The 16,199-nt window shown below is 34.4% G+C and overlaps 2 protein-coding genes across 2 annotated transcripts; both read left to right on the forward strand.

Moving 5' to 3' along the window:
* LOC115624309 lies at nt 1-3,378 on the forward strand. Its single transcript, XM_030518932.1, has 3 exons — nt 1-1,087; nt 2,805-2,984; nt 3,060-3,378. Exons 1-3 carry the CDS (start codon nt 1,060-1,062, stop codon nt 3,092-3,094), a joined length of 243 nt encoding a protein of 80 aa, XP_030374792.1. The 5' UTR covers nt 1-1,059; the 3' UTR covers nt 3,095-3,378.
* Nucleotides 3,379-9,169: 5,791 nt separating this feature from the next.
* LOC115623915 lies at nt 9,170-15,942 on the forward strand. Its single transcript, XM_030518471.1, has 9 exons — nt 9,170-9,173; nt 10,000-10,237; nt 10,291-10,536; nt 10,610-10,804; nt 12,344-12,366; nt 14,809-14,943; nt 14,999-15,236; nt 15,291-15,430; nt 15,511-15,942. The coding sequence occupies exons 1-9, from the start codon at nt 9,170-9,172 to the stop codon at nt 15,810-15,812; spliced, it is 1,521 nt and encodes a 506-aa protein (XP_030374331.1). The 3' UTR covers nt 15,813-15,942.
* Nucleotides 15,943-16,199: the final 257 nt, after the last annotated feature.

Below are 16,199 nucleotides of genomic sequence, written 5' to 3' on the forward strand. Positions count from 1 at the left end.
AAATACAGAATTCACCAATTCACGACCACATATGTACATATGTATGTACATGCACACATAAATACATATCCAAATACAATTACAGATGTGTGCATAGGTCCGAGAACGTGACGTGGCACGCCTACAAAATATATACAGAGCTCAGAGCGTGTATCGATCGATCGATCGATCGATGGTTCGGTCGATGTTCCAGCCAAGCTAACAAAAGGCAAAATGTATAAAACAAAAACACCAACAACAATAGCAGCAGCCGCAACAGCAACAGCAAAAGCAACAACAATAACAACAACAAGAAAACTGAAGACGACGACACGAGCGTAAATCTTTTTAGCGTGAAAAAATTCTATAAAACTAACAGGCACTGTGTGGTCGCACATCATTCGTGTGTGCTACGACAGCAGACGACAGCCATCCATCCAGCCAGCTAGCCAGCCAGTCAGCCAGCCAACCAGTCAACCAATCAGTCAATCAGTTTGATTGATTATTGAACCCAAACTCGAAACAACAACAAAAATCGTACGGCTCTCTGGTTCCATATCTAACAGCAGCAGCAGCAGCAGCCCAGTCAGTCCAGTCCAGTCCAGTCATCAGCATCGTCCAGCCTCATTTCATCAGTCAGTCAATAACTAACTGGCACTCGCTCTCCGCTCGCCGGCTAGAGGATATCTTTGTGCGACGCTTTAGTTTCAGTTCGCATTTGGACGCGTGCAAGAGAAATTCGTGCGCGAAAAAATTCAATCGCAAATATTTCGAGTGTGACAATTTTTCAAACAATCTCTTCAAACAATTTGCGCACACACGTGCCCGACATTCGCGCTGACTAAAACAATACAAATAAACAAATCAAAAAAAAAGCAACTAAATTTGTTCTAAAATTTATAAAAAAAAAAAATCCAATTCAAAATCTACGTTGATTAATTTGTCTGACCCCTGCAGTTCAACTGAGTTAACTTTGTGCTGCAGTTGTGTTCGAAACATTTCCGGTGTTTCATTGTGAAAGCGATATCTTGGAATTATTGGAAAATATTTGGAGAAAATCCCAAGCTACAAGAAAACAAAATGAAGCTGTTTGCAGTATTGCTGGCATGTACGTAGAGTGCACAAAATAAATGTTTAATTGGAAAGCAGTACTAGTAGTTACAATAAATTAGTGTATTTTTAAAAGAAGTGAACATTTCTCCAGTTAAATTCTTAATAAAATCATCACTTGATGTGTTTGTTCTTTACTTAAGAATACCTTGGCCCGGTTTGGAAAAATTTGTGGAAACCAGACCATTTTCAATTTGATATTTATCAACTTTAAAATTAAAAATATATTTCTTTTAAGTTTATAATCAAAGCCCTTTTCATTTTTTTTTTTTTCGCATAGAACATTTTGAATTGAATGAATTTATGAAAAACTGAAATTTTCGTTTACAATAAATATGCATTTTTAAATTTAAAGTAATATTCTTAAAAGTATAATTTTTTTTCATTAATAATATTATGGCAATATATGTTTACATCGAATTGAAATAATTTATTAAATTCCGAAAATTTTCAAAATACTATTTATAAATTTTCAGTTTAAAGTTTCAAAATTGAGTTTTTGTTCATTTTTGTTTTTAACGAATGTGCTTCGAAAATGATTTTCTTGAAGATTAACTCTATCATTTAAGTTACGTTCTGATAGTTACAAAATTTTTAAAAATTTATTTTTGAAAAAATTAATTTAAAATGTTTAACTTCTTTAGAAAAGAAAAATTTTAAACAAGCTTTAATTTATTTCAATTTAATTGATTTTCGATTATATTTTTCTGCTTTATATCAATTGATTTTTCAAATATTTTCTTCCTTGTAGACCAAATTGTTTAACAACCTTGAGTACAAACACTTTAAAAATTCGGTAATCATATTGTTTAAACACGTTCAATTTTAATAGTTCAAAATCTAGTGCTTTTAATAATAATCTACAACTTTCTTTGGGTATTCGATTGAAGGAATAACATTATGAAATATAATAGGGTATTATTAATGATTAGAAAACGACTGGTTTTTTTTTACGAATTTTAATTTAGAAAAGTTATTAAAAAATATGTTTTACTGCAAAATATAGTAAGAGTAAATTTAAAGGTGTACTTGGAATATTTAAAATTTGAGTTACACTCAGGAACTTACGTTTATCCGAGTAGTTTATGCCAACAAGTAAATAAAACAAATTAGTTCAGTAAAGCTTTCCTTAAATACTCCACTTGATATACTCACTATCCAGTTCATGGAAAATTTACTCTAAGCCAAAAAATTCCTGCTAATTTCTACAGCATTATAATTTAATCGTTTCCTTGGAAATTTAGAGAAAATTCGGTAATAAATTGAAATGTTTTTTATGGCCATATAAATGAACGATGCCAACGTTGCGTGCTTGCATGACTAATTAGGCAGACGGTGTGAATAATAATGGCTAGGTGGGCTAGCACTGTGGTACGAGTAATTACCATTGGCTGGCACACCCACACCCACCATATCCAGAACGACAGCTAACGCCACCACCACCACCATCATCACCACCAGCGCCACCGCCACCGCGTGCTGGCAAATAAAATGCCAGACGCTCTGGCGTCGCCAAACGATGGGCGTATACGATGAGCGAATACGATGAGTGTCAAGATAGGTGGCTATGGCACATTTATTGGTGGTAGTGGTGGATTTGTGGCGCTGATATCATTTGCCTTATTCGTGTGCCGGGCACGTTATTGGAGAGTGATTAATGATGAGATTGCAGTCTAATTTATTTTGATGTGACGATCTTTTTTAACTATTTACAGTAACGCTGTATGCTTTGACGCTGGTGCAGGGCCTCAATCTGCCCGATCCGAATGTGAAGTGTACCATGGAGTGTGATACGCAGGAGTACAAGAAGATCTGTGCAGCAGACGACAAGGGTACCACAAAGACATACCTGAATGTTTGTGTTATGAAGACGGAGAACTGTCTACAGAATGCAAGTGAGTGGGCGTTAAACGATCTATAAGTCGATATATTTTCAGTTAATAATTCCTCTTCAATTTGCTTTAACACAGACTTTCAAAAGATAAGCGACAAAGAGTGTCCTTAGATGCTAGACCGGATGAAATGGAAGCACGTAGAACGGTAGAAACTTAATCAAGAATATGTTGAGATGAAGATTTATTTGGTAACACGACATTCGAGATTTTGTTGTAGAGGCCGCTTCAGTTATAGAAATTCTTGCGTGGTATTTGTGTGTGATATGTTTAAGTTGTGCTCTAGTAGAATACTATACTAAACGCTCCCCAATCGTAATGCATAAACTATTTTGTAATATTAATTTAAAATAAAGTACATTTTTATACATACAATAAAATAAAACAAAACACCAACAACAACAACAACAATAGAAAAAACACGCTTTTGTTGCTATGAATTTCGACTTTGACGCTATAAATGATGATGATTTCATTCTACCCCACTTCTTATCTCTGTGTGAACGTGAATTGTTTTTGAACCTAGCATTTGAAAATAAATAAATAAAATACAAATTCTATGAAGACACACACCCATACACACCCATACATACATTGAGGCAAATGTTATTCAAAAAACCCATCACGTGTTGATAAAAATTCAGATGGGGCGAAGGCAATCGCTTCCAAATGTGACCAAATGTGGAAGTTCAGTTAGAAAACGCTGATAACGGCCTCTCAGTGCCAACGGAGATGCTCCAGAAATATGTATCATCTGCCTACCCGAAAGCAAAATGGCAAAGCATACCATTCAGTGCTAGTTGCGATATCCACCTCTAGCTGCTGATACCGCACAGCGACAGCCGCAAAGTATGTGACATTTCTCAATTCTGCGACACAGTCATTAATAATCGAATGCAATTAAATAAAAAGCAAAAAAATCAAACCGATAACAATTCGTTATTGGCAGCATTTTCGATAACAAAAATCGATACGTGGATAATACCAAAACATTTAAAGAAAAAAGATAAAAATAAGACAAAAGAGGAAGTTTAATCACTTCTGAATGGCTTCGTTAAAAATAGCTAAAAAAAGAAATAATTTAGGAAATAAGACCACATGATATTTGTAATGGGCCCGTTTTGGAAAATATTTTAAAAGGCAAATATTTCAGTTTTATTTTATCTTTATCGAACATTCAAACTACTATACTTTGGAAAGAACAGAATTTACTTCGAACAAAAGAACAATTACATTAAGAGCTAAAAAATAATGCCAAAACATTAAAAAAAAAAGATAAAAATAAGACAAATGAGGAAGTTTAATCATTCAGAAATGAATGATTAAAAATAGCTAAAAAAAATTAAAATAATTAACAGAAAAATTTTAGTTTGTTTTTTAGTTAAAATGCTATGTTTTCGAAATTGTTTTTTTTTTCATTTCTATATTTTTAAATAAAAAATATAGAAACATATTTAACAATAAAACTTACAGGTCAATCAAAAATTACGTTATAAATTTTGAAATCAGGAAAACGACTGTGGCAGTGGTTTATTAAAACAATTTTCGTACAACGTAGTGCGATATCTTTGTATATGTTGAAAGAAACATTTTAGTGCCAAAGAGCATCCCTGATAAGAAATAAATTTTGAATATGTTGAATCGTCATATCTAATCATTCATCTGAATTTTTGTGGGTAACACTGAGAACAATTTGTTCGCATGGCAGCCATCTAGATTTTGTTTACTAATTCTACAAGTAATAGTTGCTTGCGCCACCAGATGGATTTTATGGCAACTACATATAGTCATTCAATGGGGCTTTTATATTTGCCATAAACTTAGTATCTGTACAGATAAGTGTATACACCAACTATATGGATATGGATGGACGGGCAGACGAGCTTGCATACTCGTACATACATATATGAATGAACAACCGCATTGACTAGTGCTATTAGTATTAATTTATGAATTTAGTTTTGAGCTTTGTTTCGCGTATTTGTTTTTAATGTGCGAATAACTTCAATAACAAAAAGTCAATGCACTGCAATGATGAGAACTACAATGTCGATGGAAAAAATGATTCGAATAATAAGTACTAACTTAATGTGCTCAAGCGAATAAATAGTTGACAATTTTGTCGTCATTTTTATTATATACTAGTACTTTAGAATAATCAACCAATTTTCACGACAATGACTACTGGAAATCGCACTTGTAGACAAAAAAAAAAAAAAGCAACGAGTCTGAACACAAATCGCTCTAGAAGTTTCCTTTATATATAGGCCTTTTTATTGATACCACGAGATTGTTCCAAAACGCTGCGTAAAACCAATCACCATTCCTATTAGACCTCTTGGTAAGTTCCAACCTACCAATATAATTATTGATTTGTTCTTATTTTTTTATGTTTACAAACATTTTACTGACTGCAATTCAACATAGATAAATATATTTTTTTTATAAATCACCAGTCTTACCTAAATTTAATAAGAATTAATTAATATCAAGTGTTGTTCCTCCATCAACCTTTAATCGTAGGTATTTACTTTTGAAAGTTGTTTATTATTTGTTTTATAGCTAATATAGCTAGCCGAAGAGTTCCCCCAACATGTCGGATACTTATTAAAAAAAATTTTGGGAATTTTATTGCATTTTGTTAATATACTCTATACTTGAAAAGTTCCTGCTTCCTCCCTTTCCCAAGCTATTATTGATTTTACATAGCTCTTTAACCAAATTCGGCAAATTCCTTCATTTCCAAAGAATGTATAATTGTGCAAATTTTTTTTTAACTTAATATAATTATTTTATTTTTTAAATTATAAATTAACTATACGAGTATAAAAAAACACACACTTTAATCTTCTATCTATTTTTACTTCCTTGGGTGTCGAATTTACGAAACATTTTTCCTTTATTTACAGTATACGATTGTAAGGTGAGCGGGCTGCTGGATTCAAAGTCCACCTCAAATTGCCAAACAGATGGATTATAAATAATTCAGTTCCAGTTTTAAAAACGTCATGTTTCCATATTATTTAAATGCGAGTATTTAGATGAGACTTCGAGACGTTAAATATGTTTACGTCACTCAGCTACCTCTCGTAGCTGGCGTTTAAAATCCATTAGTCACTGTGAGAAGCAGCAAATTGTAAATTCTACTATAGACTTAAATATGTACGAAAATATGTATTTGTTGTATTTACATTATAAACCTTAGGTAGGCATATGGCTGGCGCCAACAATAAAAGCGTGTGTCGAATATTTGTAATAAACGTAAACTTAAAAGCGGCAGCCATTTAAATATTTTCCCTACGAAAGCGGCTAAGAATTTTGTATATAAACAAAACAAATGCCAGAAGCGAACCGAAACTAAATTCAAATACGGGTCTGTATGAAATCATGTGGCGTCAATTGGAAATGTAAACAAACATATTGTATTGTATTGTGGCACAAACAGACAACGGACAGACAACAAACGAGTAAGAAGCCGACATCCAAACAACGTAAATCAACCGACTTTACCGAATTTACGCGACTGATATGCAAATTGGCGATGACGAATGGCTCGAAACTTCAGGCAAATGATTTTCGTGTTTGCACGCAAAATACCATTCGAGCTGCAGAACATTTGAGATATAAAATCTCACAAGAGTAGATAGTGAGTTAAGGGTAGTAATAATAATAGTAAAACCAAAAATGCACAGATGCTGATGACGCTGGTCTGACTGGCTATGCGACAACTTTTTCCCTCGTTATCATAATGGACAAATTTGAACACATACCCATTATAGATTCAAGCGCCTCGACATGCGGAACCAGTTTAACATCCTATGCCTCATTATATCCAATTGCCAAAGCTTGGGGCAGCAGCTGAGCAGCATCAGTTGGGGCTAAATAGAGCTGTTGGCGAATTTTGTCTAATGGTCCAATGACGTCGCCAATCGGAAATTCTGTGATCAGCATGCTTTTTCACCTTGAGCTGACACAAGCATGCGATCCGTTAAACATTGAAGTTGGCCGTATGGCGCCAGCACGAGAGCTGCAAAAACTGATCAGTAGATATATGTGAAACATATGCACATCAATGCTTTTAGCTTTAGGGTCAATAAAGCAAAGAAATTAAGTCATAAATCTAGAGATATATTTTTGCATATGTAATTGCTTCTATTCAGTATAACTCAGCCCCTAATTGGGTGAAAATGGCACTAAAAACAGTATGGAAATGTTCAATAAAAAACCATCTAAATATTCCTAGTTCGTAATTACTGTGGACTTTCAAATAATGATGTCCTATGAAAAAAACTAACAAAGTTATGTATTCAACTCGTAATTGGGTTAAATTGCCACTACAAAATTGTATAAAAAATAAATGCACTCAAAAAATGTGTGAAATGATGGCCTATGAAAAAGAAAACAGTCATTTGGAAATGCTTTGGCTATAGAAAAGATCTCTTTTTGGCTTTAAATAAATTTTAAGACTATCCAAGTAACAAACTGAGCGAATTCAGGAATACAACATGTGAATAATCAGAGAAACTTTGTCGCTGAATAGACTGCCTCAGCAATTACTTTTGTGTGTATAGCATTGATTTTATTTCTTAACGATAATTTTCATTTATAAACTGTTTTACTGGATTATGACATACATGATGGCAAATGTCAATAAATATCTAATTAAGCTTGCTTATTATAGCTGCCAACCTAACTGCACATTTGTTTGTTAAAACTTAAGCCAACCAGATTTCGCATTTCAGAAAATATCCATAAAAAATCATTGTAGCCCCACAACCTCTCCGGAAATTCCAAAATTTGTGCGGGATTGCATAAATAATTATGACTTAAAAAGCTTTTTCTTCCAAAACTTGATCGCAGTGGTGATGTCAAAGCAAATAGTTCATAAAGTATATATGTAAATAAATGTGAATTAATGCAAAAATTGCAAGTTCTACTCATATTTATATATAAATCAGTATTAGCACTTCATTATAAAAAAAATTGTTTGGAACAAATAAGTCAATAACATAATGGCGTTGAAGGCAGACAGACAGACTGGCAGACGAGTGGACAAAACGCACACAATGAGTGCGACTTAAAATTCTATAAAAAGCCCATTTAAAAACAGTAACACGGGCACCGATTCCTATAATAGTAGATGTCTATCAAGTCTGGAAAAAAAAGTACACCGCACTACAACACAAAGGCGCGACAAAAGCGCCCAAAACTGGCTGAGGAACGAGCATTAAAATTTATAGAATCACTTTTGCTTTATCGGTGTTGTTGGGCTTGGACCTGTTAATAATATTAATTAATAACATTGTCGTTGTCTTTGTTGTTGTGTTGTTTGCTATTGTTGAGCCAACTGCGAAATCGAAACCGATAAACATTGTATCTACTCGCAGTTTTTATGGCCAATGCTGAGAAGTAAAAAAATATAGAAAACAAGAGCGAATCTTATATGTGGATACAACAACTTTTAAATACTCTTTACCAGAAAAAACGTAAAAAAATATGTGTGCGATAAGGAATTTTAACAGAAAAACAAAATGGATAGAATGGTTAGAAATAATAAATAATTAAGGAAACAGCGGCCATAAAAATAATTTTAAAAAAACCAACCTGATAGAAATAATCAATCAACATCAAAAGCAAATTATTCAACTATTAAGTGAGGGAACAGAGAAAAGGAATCGAACTCTGGAAAGAAAAACTAGCTGAGTCTTATAATCAAAATTTCAGAAACATATTATCAGATTTTTAAAATTGATAAATTACTTTCAAGTTAAATGTTAGGCTAAATAATTAATGAAAAGACAACTCTCGTTCTTGGCTTGTTGTGCGGAACAGCTCATGAATTAGGATTAATAATAATCAATCTATGAATATTGGATCAAAATAACTTATCGTATATGATTGATGATATACATATATCGATTTATTTTTAATAATTTCTTTTAAATGTGTCTAATAGCGTAGTATTCGGGCAGTGATCAAATCTTTTTGATGCTTCGATACTTATACTTCTACTGCGGTACTTATACTCGAGTATACGATACATCTACGATACTTCTGCTAAGATACTTCTAATACGATACTTTTGCGACGATACTGCTACTACGATACTACTACCACTATGGCACTTCTACTGCGATGACTCTATTACGTTATTTCTACTTTGAAACTTCTGCTACAGAGCTTATACAATGAGTAAGTAATGCTTCTTCAACGATACTACGATGCAATTATAAGACTGATACTTGTACGACATACTCATAATAATCTTTTGGGCAGGGTATCATAAAACAACAGCTAGCAGAGAACAGGAACACCAAGCACTACCATAATAACGACCACACTGCCAACGATGACGATGAGACAAGTTGAGAATGAATAAACTATGAAATGTATGGGTTGGCTAGCTTCGTGGCTGGCTGACGGACCGGCCGGCCGTCTCTGAGCGACATCGACGACGACGACGACGCCACTGTGAGTCGAAACCGAAAGATGCGAGACGTTTCAAAAACAAAAAAAAAACAAAAAAAAGAAGCAAAACGGCAACGAAAAAAAGGTTATAAATGGCTGCGTATGTCCCGAGCCAATTTACAGTTTAGCATTGAACTTGGACTAGAGTTCGCCAAAAAGCGAAGCTCCCGCCGCGAAGGAGCAAAACTAATTTGAGAATAACTTTACCTCCGCAAAGTGCAGTGCAAAATTCGAATTCCACAATTTGTGTGTGTGTTTGTGCTCTGAGTGTTTCTGTGTGTGTGTGTGTGTGTGTGTGCGGGTAACATTGTAACCGGGCCATCATTATCCTTTTGAATTAAACATGCGCGCTTCCAAATTGTGCCCTCAAGCGCTGGCAACGGCCTTCGCCTCAACATCATTTAGCCTCCTGAGCCTGATCTGTTTGGCGCTATGTGTGTTCACTGCTCGTGCGGCTTCAAATTTTCGTGAGTTGCTTGCCTTCCCCGTTTTTTAACAAAAACATTTGATTATGCCATCAATTAACATTCCTGGTTCTGGACCCTGTTAGCTGCCGAAATACCACGCTGTCATAATGGCGATACCGATTGCATCATAAATGTTTCGCACACTTTGATCCGACAACATGCCCGTACTGGCTATCCGTCGGCCGGTTTTCCCCAAGTCGAGCCCTTCTTGGTGAAGCGTTTCGACATTTCGGACGGACGGACCGGTTCGCTGAACCTGAAACTGGCCTTCCGCGATGTGAATGTGGAGGGATTGTCGGGCGTGAAATTCGATCGTGCGGTGTAAGTACTGAATAGAGTTTGGAAACCAATAATTCTAAACGTACTCGATGCAGTGGCTTCGGCGCCAATCCAGCAACCACCAAGTTCGAGATGTACGGCTCGTTCCCGAAAATTGTGCTGCGCGGCAAATACAATGCCGACGGCCGAATTCTGATTCTGCCCATACGCGGTGATGGAGACGCCGACATAACTCTGCACAGTCCGAAGTTCTCGGTCAAGTTCAAGCCGGGCGTTCAGCAGCACGATGGTCGCACCTACCTGACGGTGGACAAGCTTAAGGTGCTGGTGGAGCCACAATTGTAAGTGCCACAGCACCACACCTGACATGTATACATATATATATTTTACGCTCTTCATTAATCTTTTCCGCAGAATGAACATTAAGCTGACCAATCTGTTTAATGGCGATCAGGCCTTGGGCACTAATCTAAATCAATTCCTGAACGAGAATTGGTCCGATGTGTGGGGCGAGCTTCAGCCCTCGATTCATGTGGCCATTGCCGAAATTATGAAAAGCATCCTGTCTACCCTGTTCAAGCGCTTCGCCTACGAGGACCTCTTCCTAGAGTCCTAAATGGGTCTCGCGTAGCAGCTTTAGTCTTAGCTAGCATTTGTGTACGAGTGTACGAGTATTTCTTCACAAGCATTTCATTTTACACCAACCAATCAATACATCAACAATGGACTGTTTCCCGTTTAACAAATAACAATTAAAAACACTTAAAATACTTTCTTTATATTTAAGTTTAGATCGTAGCATTAAACTACTTATAATAAATAATCAAAATACAAGTATACGGCTTTTTGTCTAAGCTTTTAGATTTGTTATATTCGTTTTATTGTTTTTTTTTTTGTTACGACCTTTAATTTGTGCTGCGAAAATTAGTTATATATAGTACATACATATAACGCTTATAATGCCAGTCACGTGAGCAAACCGATTTCCATAATAAATAGCTCACACAAACAGCATTTTAGCCAGTGGCATTAATATTATATACAAGTATGTTTGTTGTACATACACTCGACGAAAAATATAACATATTTAAGGCCTGATTTTGGGATTGAAAACAAACACAATATCAAGACGACTAATAAGAATTGATAAGCTTGCTAATACAATTCCAGTTAATGATTCTATGGTAAATACTATAAAAAAACAAATCGTACAGCTCATAAAGTTTCTGGAGAATAACAGAAATATTTGATCTGAAAGATAGCTAATCATCCGAAAATTGTAATACCCTTTTGTACTGCAATATTAATAAATAATTAATAAATAAGCTCGTCTATGTACTATAGACCCCATAAACCTATAGCAGCAATTATTCCCAATGAAGCGAAAATTCCCTTTTAACCTGAATCCTATGTATATAATAATAATATAAATTATTTCAAATCATTCCGAACGGCACTCGTTCTGCAAAGAATCAAAATGAATGTTGCTATAAAAAAATATCTCCCCCTGAAATGAAATACTTAACTTCTTCTTGGCCTATGTGCTTCTATATTTAAAGAACAGGTCAAAAATGATGGTCCATTAAGTGTAAACTTTATATAATGTGAGATTTTCCATGCCAGTCAGATGAATCAGCAATCAGAACAGTGAGAGCGGCATTGCACAATGGGGTGGAAGATAAGAATTTTAAATATAAATGCGTTTCAACATTTAAACTCTGTGCGCTACTTAATTTACAAATTAGTCTTTATTTTCCTTTTCACATAAAACCACTTTATGTATTGGTTAAATTTTATAAAAATTTGGTTTTTTTATTATAATCGGAATAATGCTTGGCATCCACATACCCTTGGTATTCTGTCTGCAGGAAAAGTTAAAACTAGAGTTACAAAACTAGGCATCGAAAGGTCTACATTTACAATTTGTTTGTTATCTGGTGAGAACAAAGAGATAATAATTATTATTTTATGTTACTTAATTTTTTATATTCACTAATTCACGGCTTTCATGAACCATCTGGGCATAAATCTATTATTTTGATTTCAATAAATACAAGTGTATTAATTTATATTCATTTTTGGTTCGCCAGTCTACTGTGCGACTGTTGCCATTGTCTTAACTATTCTATATCCTCGATCTATGTATAGGTTGCTTGTCATACAAAGATCAGGTTAAACAAGTTATTGAGATTTGTATTCATGTTAAGTGTTCGGAAGCTTCTCGAAGAGGGACAGTGGGATTAGGAGACTCTTGAATGCAAGAGGGCGTGAGTCTATAAATAAGAGAGTGCTCTGATTTTGAATTATACACATTTATACATACATTTGTACCTATATACAAGTATGTACTATACATAAAAAACATTACATGAACGTATTATTTTGTATTTAGATGGAATAACTTACATTTTCCAGAATACTTTGTTAGGTCGCAATATTGATATTAATATCTGTTATCTTCTTATTAAATACACTTAGTTGATAGCTATTCTTTGTTTATAAACGGTATCGGTATGCTTAATTAAGCGTTGGTATAATCTATTGTATCTACTAAACTACTAAACTGTAGACTCTTGGAAATAATACCCTAATGGAAATATAGAGTAGCCATTGGGTATAGTGTTGGGCAGATCATCCAACTTCAGACGGACATCAAGCTCAGATACTTAAGTTATTTATATGTACCTTTAAAATTTTATTACATTTTGACTGTATTCTGTAGGCTCTGATAATTGAAAAAATTATTACATTCCCTGTCGGCCAACGCTCTTTTTTTTCACCTTCCAGTGATCCCAGTAATCCCTCCTTTAAATACTAGAAATTATGAAAAAAAAGAACACCTTTCTGCTTATTGCCTTAAAATCTGACCGTTGACATTTATCAATGGCGTTAAATAAAGCTATCAGTGCTAGAAAATAATATAAAAAATCAATAAATTAAGAACCAGTTTTAAGACTATTCAAATAATGCTATACTTCTTTACTTTCCTCTGATTTTCGAAAGATATTTCATATTTAATTTACCTGTCTGAATAATGTAAATAGTTTTAATTAATAACAGGCGCCTGGTTAAGTGGACAATAAAAATTAAGCCTTTATCCGACCCGAAGCCTACAAGTCAGTTTTTAGCATATACTTAAAATACTGCCTGTCAAGAAAGTGTTCTTATTCTCGTCTTTTCGTTCTCCCCCATTAATACATACTTGGATGCACTTCTTAAATCTAAAATGGTGTCATTTGTAGTAATTAACAACAACAAAACAAAACTGACAGACTTATTCCTAATTTCATACTTGAAATTGAAATACAAAAAATTGAAGTATAAACTGCAGCACAATATTTTGTATTAAATATTTTTCATCAATTTTCAATTTTAGTTCGAAATTCCAAGAATTACGGGAGTTAGAAAAAATCGCAATTTGCATGGGAGAGGGGGGAGGGAGGGAAATTCCAAAATATACATTTTCTGCGTATTCACACAAGGCATCTTGGACTAAAATTTGGTGTTCCTAGGTCTTATAGTCTCCGAGATATAGGCGATTATACGAATGGAAATTCGGGAAAACCCCCATAGGGGGGAAGTGGGGGGGGGGAATCAAAAAAATAAAACAAGCTCGTATAGAATACACACATAAGGCATCTTTGTGCAAAATTTGATGTCTCTACCTCTTATAGTCTCTGAGATCCAGGTGTTCATACGGACGGACAGACGGACAGACAGACAGACAGACAGGGCTAGATCAACTCGTCTCGTCATGCTGATCAAGTATATATATACTTTGTGGGGTCTGCCACGCCTTCTGTACATTTCATGTACAGAGTATAAAAATACACCTTTTAGCTGTTATTGTGGAAGAAAAGAAATCAATTTCAGCATGTATTGTATATACTATTCATACTATACATAGTACGATTATAATAAAATTGAAGTCAATTTAAAACTAGTTAATGACTTCTGATTTACTAAAAAAAAACATATGTAAATGCAATGTTAATTCTAGTTAATCATTAAAAGTGACTTATATTGGATTCTAATTTACTAAAAAAAACGTATGTAAATGCAATGTTAATTTTAGTTACTCATTATAAGTGACGTATGTGGCCAATTAGATGGAAATCACTGTTGTTAAGAACAGAATTTGACGCCCTAATATGGTTCAATAGCCCCTTAATAATTACAATAGTATTCGCGACTGATCGAACTCTACTTAATTAATATTAAATGCAAAACAAATTCCGCTGTATTACACAGTTGGCTTATGAGAAAATCGCAAATAAATGTATCTCAGCAATCTCCTTGTTAAGATCGATACAAGCAATTAAATCGCTTCAAAAGGCTTAATTGCAGTCCCAAAGCGTAAATAAATAGATTAATTAATTAAAATGGGGTCTGATATGTAATATGAATCAAACGGAACAGGTTTAAGTTTGAATAACATACAGATAGAGATGCTGCGACTCGCACTTTAAATAATTTATTTATGTACTACTATATAGAAAAAGGTTAAGTAATATCAAAGTTCAGTTAACTAAGCTAGCACTCGCGTTTGCCAGTACTAAAATACTATATATGTACTCGAATTAGTTTATTATTGTTGCATTGAAATCATTAAGCGCTCTATAAAAACAAGGCAGCAGCACGAGAAATTGTTAGTTTCGCAAATGCATGCATAAGAATAGGATTAGAAATGTTCCGAGTTGTAGGCTTGTTGGTTCTTTGCTTAATTGTGGCCGGTCAGGCAAAGTTTCGTGAGTAGGAAAACCTATCCTATTTGAACCAATCAAGCGTATTCCCTAATCACAGCTGATGATCCGAAGCCTTGTAAACATGCAGATAAGAAATGTCTTCTAAACATTGTTAACCACCTTCTGTCCGAGAAGGCTGTGGTGGGCGATAGTTCTATAAATCTGGTAAAGCTTGATCCGCTGCGTGTCGCCAAAATGAATATTAAACAAGGCGCCGACAGTCCTGTAAACATTGATCTGACCTTTACGGATAATGAAGTGTTCGGAATAAAAACCTTAAAATTGCTTGATATCAGGTAAGTTAAAATTAATTACAAAACGCAACAAAATTGTACTATTTGTTTTCTCAGAGGCTTCGGCACCGATTTAGCCAAAAAGCATGAGTTACGCATGAAGTCCGATGCCGTCTCCCTGGTGGGTCCTTACAACATCAAAGGCAAAGTTTTGATACTGCCCATAAGTGGTTCTGGGATAAGCAACTTGACGCTTGGTAAGCATTACATATTTGTTTAAAACTAAAGCGATTTAACTTCTCCCTCTCTCTCTCTTCCTCTCGTTGAAACCCATCAGTCAATTGTAATGTTGTGATCGTATTTACGGGTAAAGCGTACGAGAAAAATGGCGAAACCTACATGAAAGCTACCAATCTGAAGGTGGAAGCGGATCCCGAACGCTTGATTTATAATTTTACCAATCTCTTCAATGGCGACAAAGCATTGGGCGATAACATGAACGCCTTCCTAAACGAGAACTGGAAGAGCATTTTTTTGGAGGTACAACAATCCATGCAAAATGCCTTTGCCAAAATATTTGAGGCTATCATCTCGAATGTTTTCACAAAGTATCCCTATGCCAAGTTCTTTGAGGCGTGAAGTGAAGTGAAGAAAAATAAAAACATTAAAGTGTTGAATTTTGCTTAAATGATAGATATTTTCTCCTTAATTCAAAATAAAGTGCAAGGAAACTAAAAAACAAATAAACAATAAATAAACAATTTAAAAATATTCGTTTGATTATGAGCTTTCAGCTTTGATTAATAAAGTGAATCGGTATGGATTTCATTGCCATTTGATAGTTGATTCCCAAGACAATTTTATAGGACTCTTCGGAGAGGGTAGAACTATCAAATAAATTGCTTCTCTAATATGATTAAGACAGCAGTAATAGCGGCGATAAATAGCGTCTAGAATTAAAAATAATAATTCTATAAAAAAAACTTAAAACCGGTTTGTGATGACCTTATTCAAAGAAAAAAATAC

The sequence above is a fragment of the Scaptodrosophila lebanonensis genome, unplaced genomic scaffold, assembly GCF_003285725.1.
Source record: "Scaptodrosophila lebanonensis strain 11010-0011.00,11010-0021.00 unplaced genomic scaffold, SlebRS2 tig00000053-arrow-pilon, whole genome shotgun sequence".
In the NCBI taxonomy this organism is placed as follows: domain Eukaryota; kingdom Metazoa; phylum Arthropoda; class Insecta; order Diptera; family Drosophilidae; genus Scaptodrosophila; species Scaptodrosophila lebanonensis.

Coding starts and splice junctions, on each gene's coding strand:
- LOC115624309 (XM_030518932.1), top strand. CDS start 1,060: ATGAAGCTGTTTGCAGTATTGCTGGCAT. Junction 1,088..2,804: donor GTTTGCAGTATTGCTGGCAT/GTACGTAGAGTG, acceptor AACTATTTACAG/TAACGCTGTATGCTTTGACG. Junction 2,985..3,059: donor GAACTGTCTACAGAATGCAA/GTGAGTGGGCGT, acceptor GCTTTAACACAG/ACTTTCAAAAGATAAGCGAC.
- LOC115623915 (XM_030518471.1), top strand. Junction 12,367..14,808: donor GCTTGTCATACAAAGATCAG/GTTAAACAAGTT, acceptor GAAATCATTAAG/CGCTCTATAAAAACAAGGCA. Junction 15,431..15,510: donor GATAAGCAACTTGACGCTTG/GTAAGCATTACA, acceptor GAAACCCATCAG/TCAATTGTAATGTTGTGATC.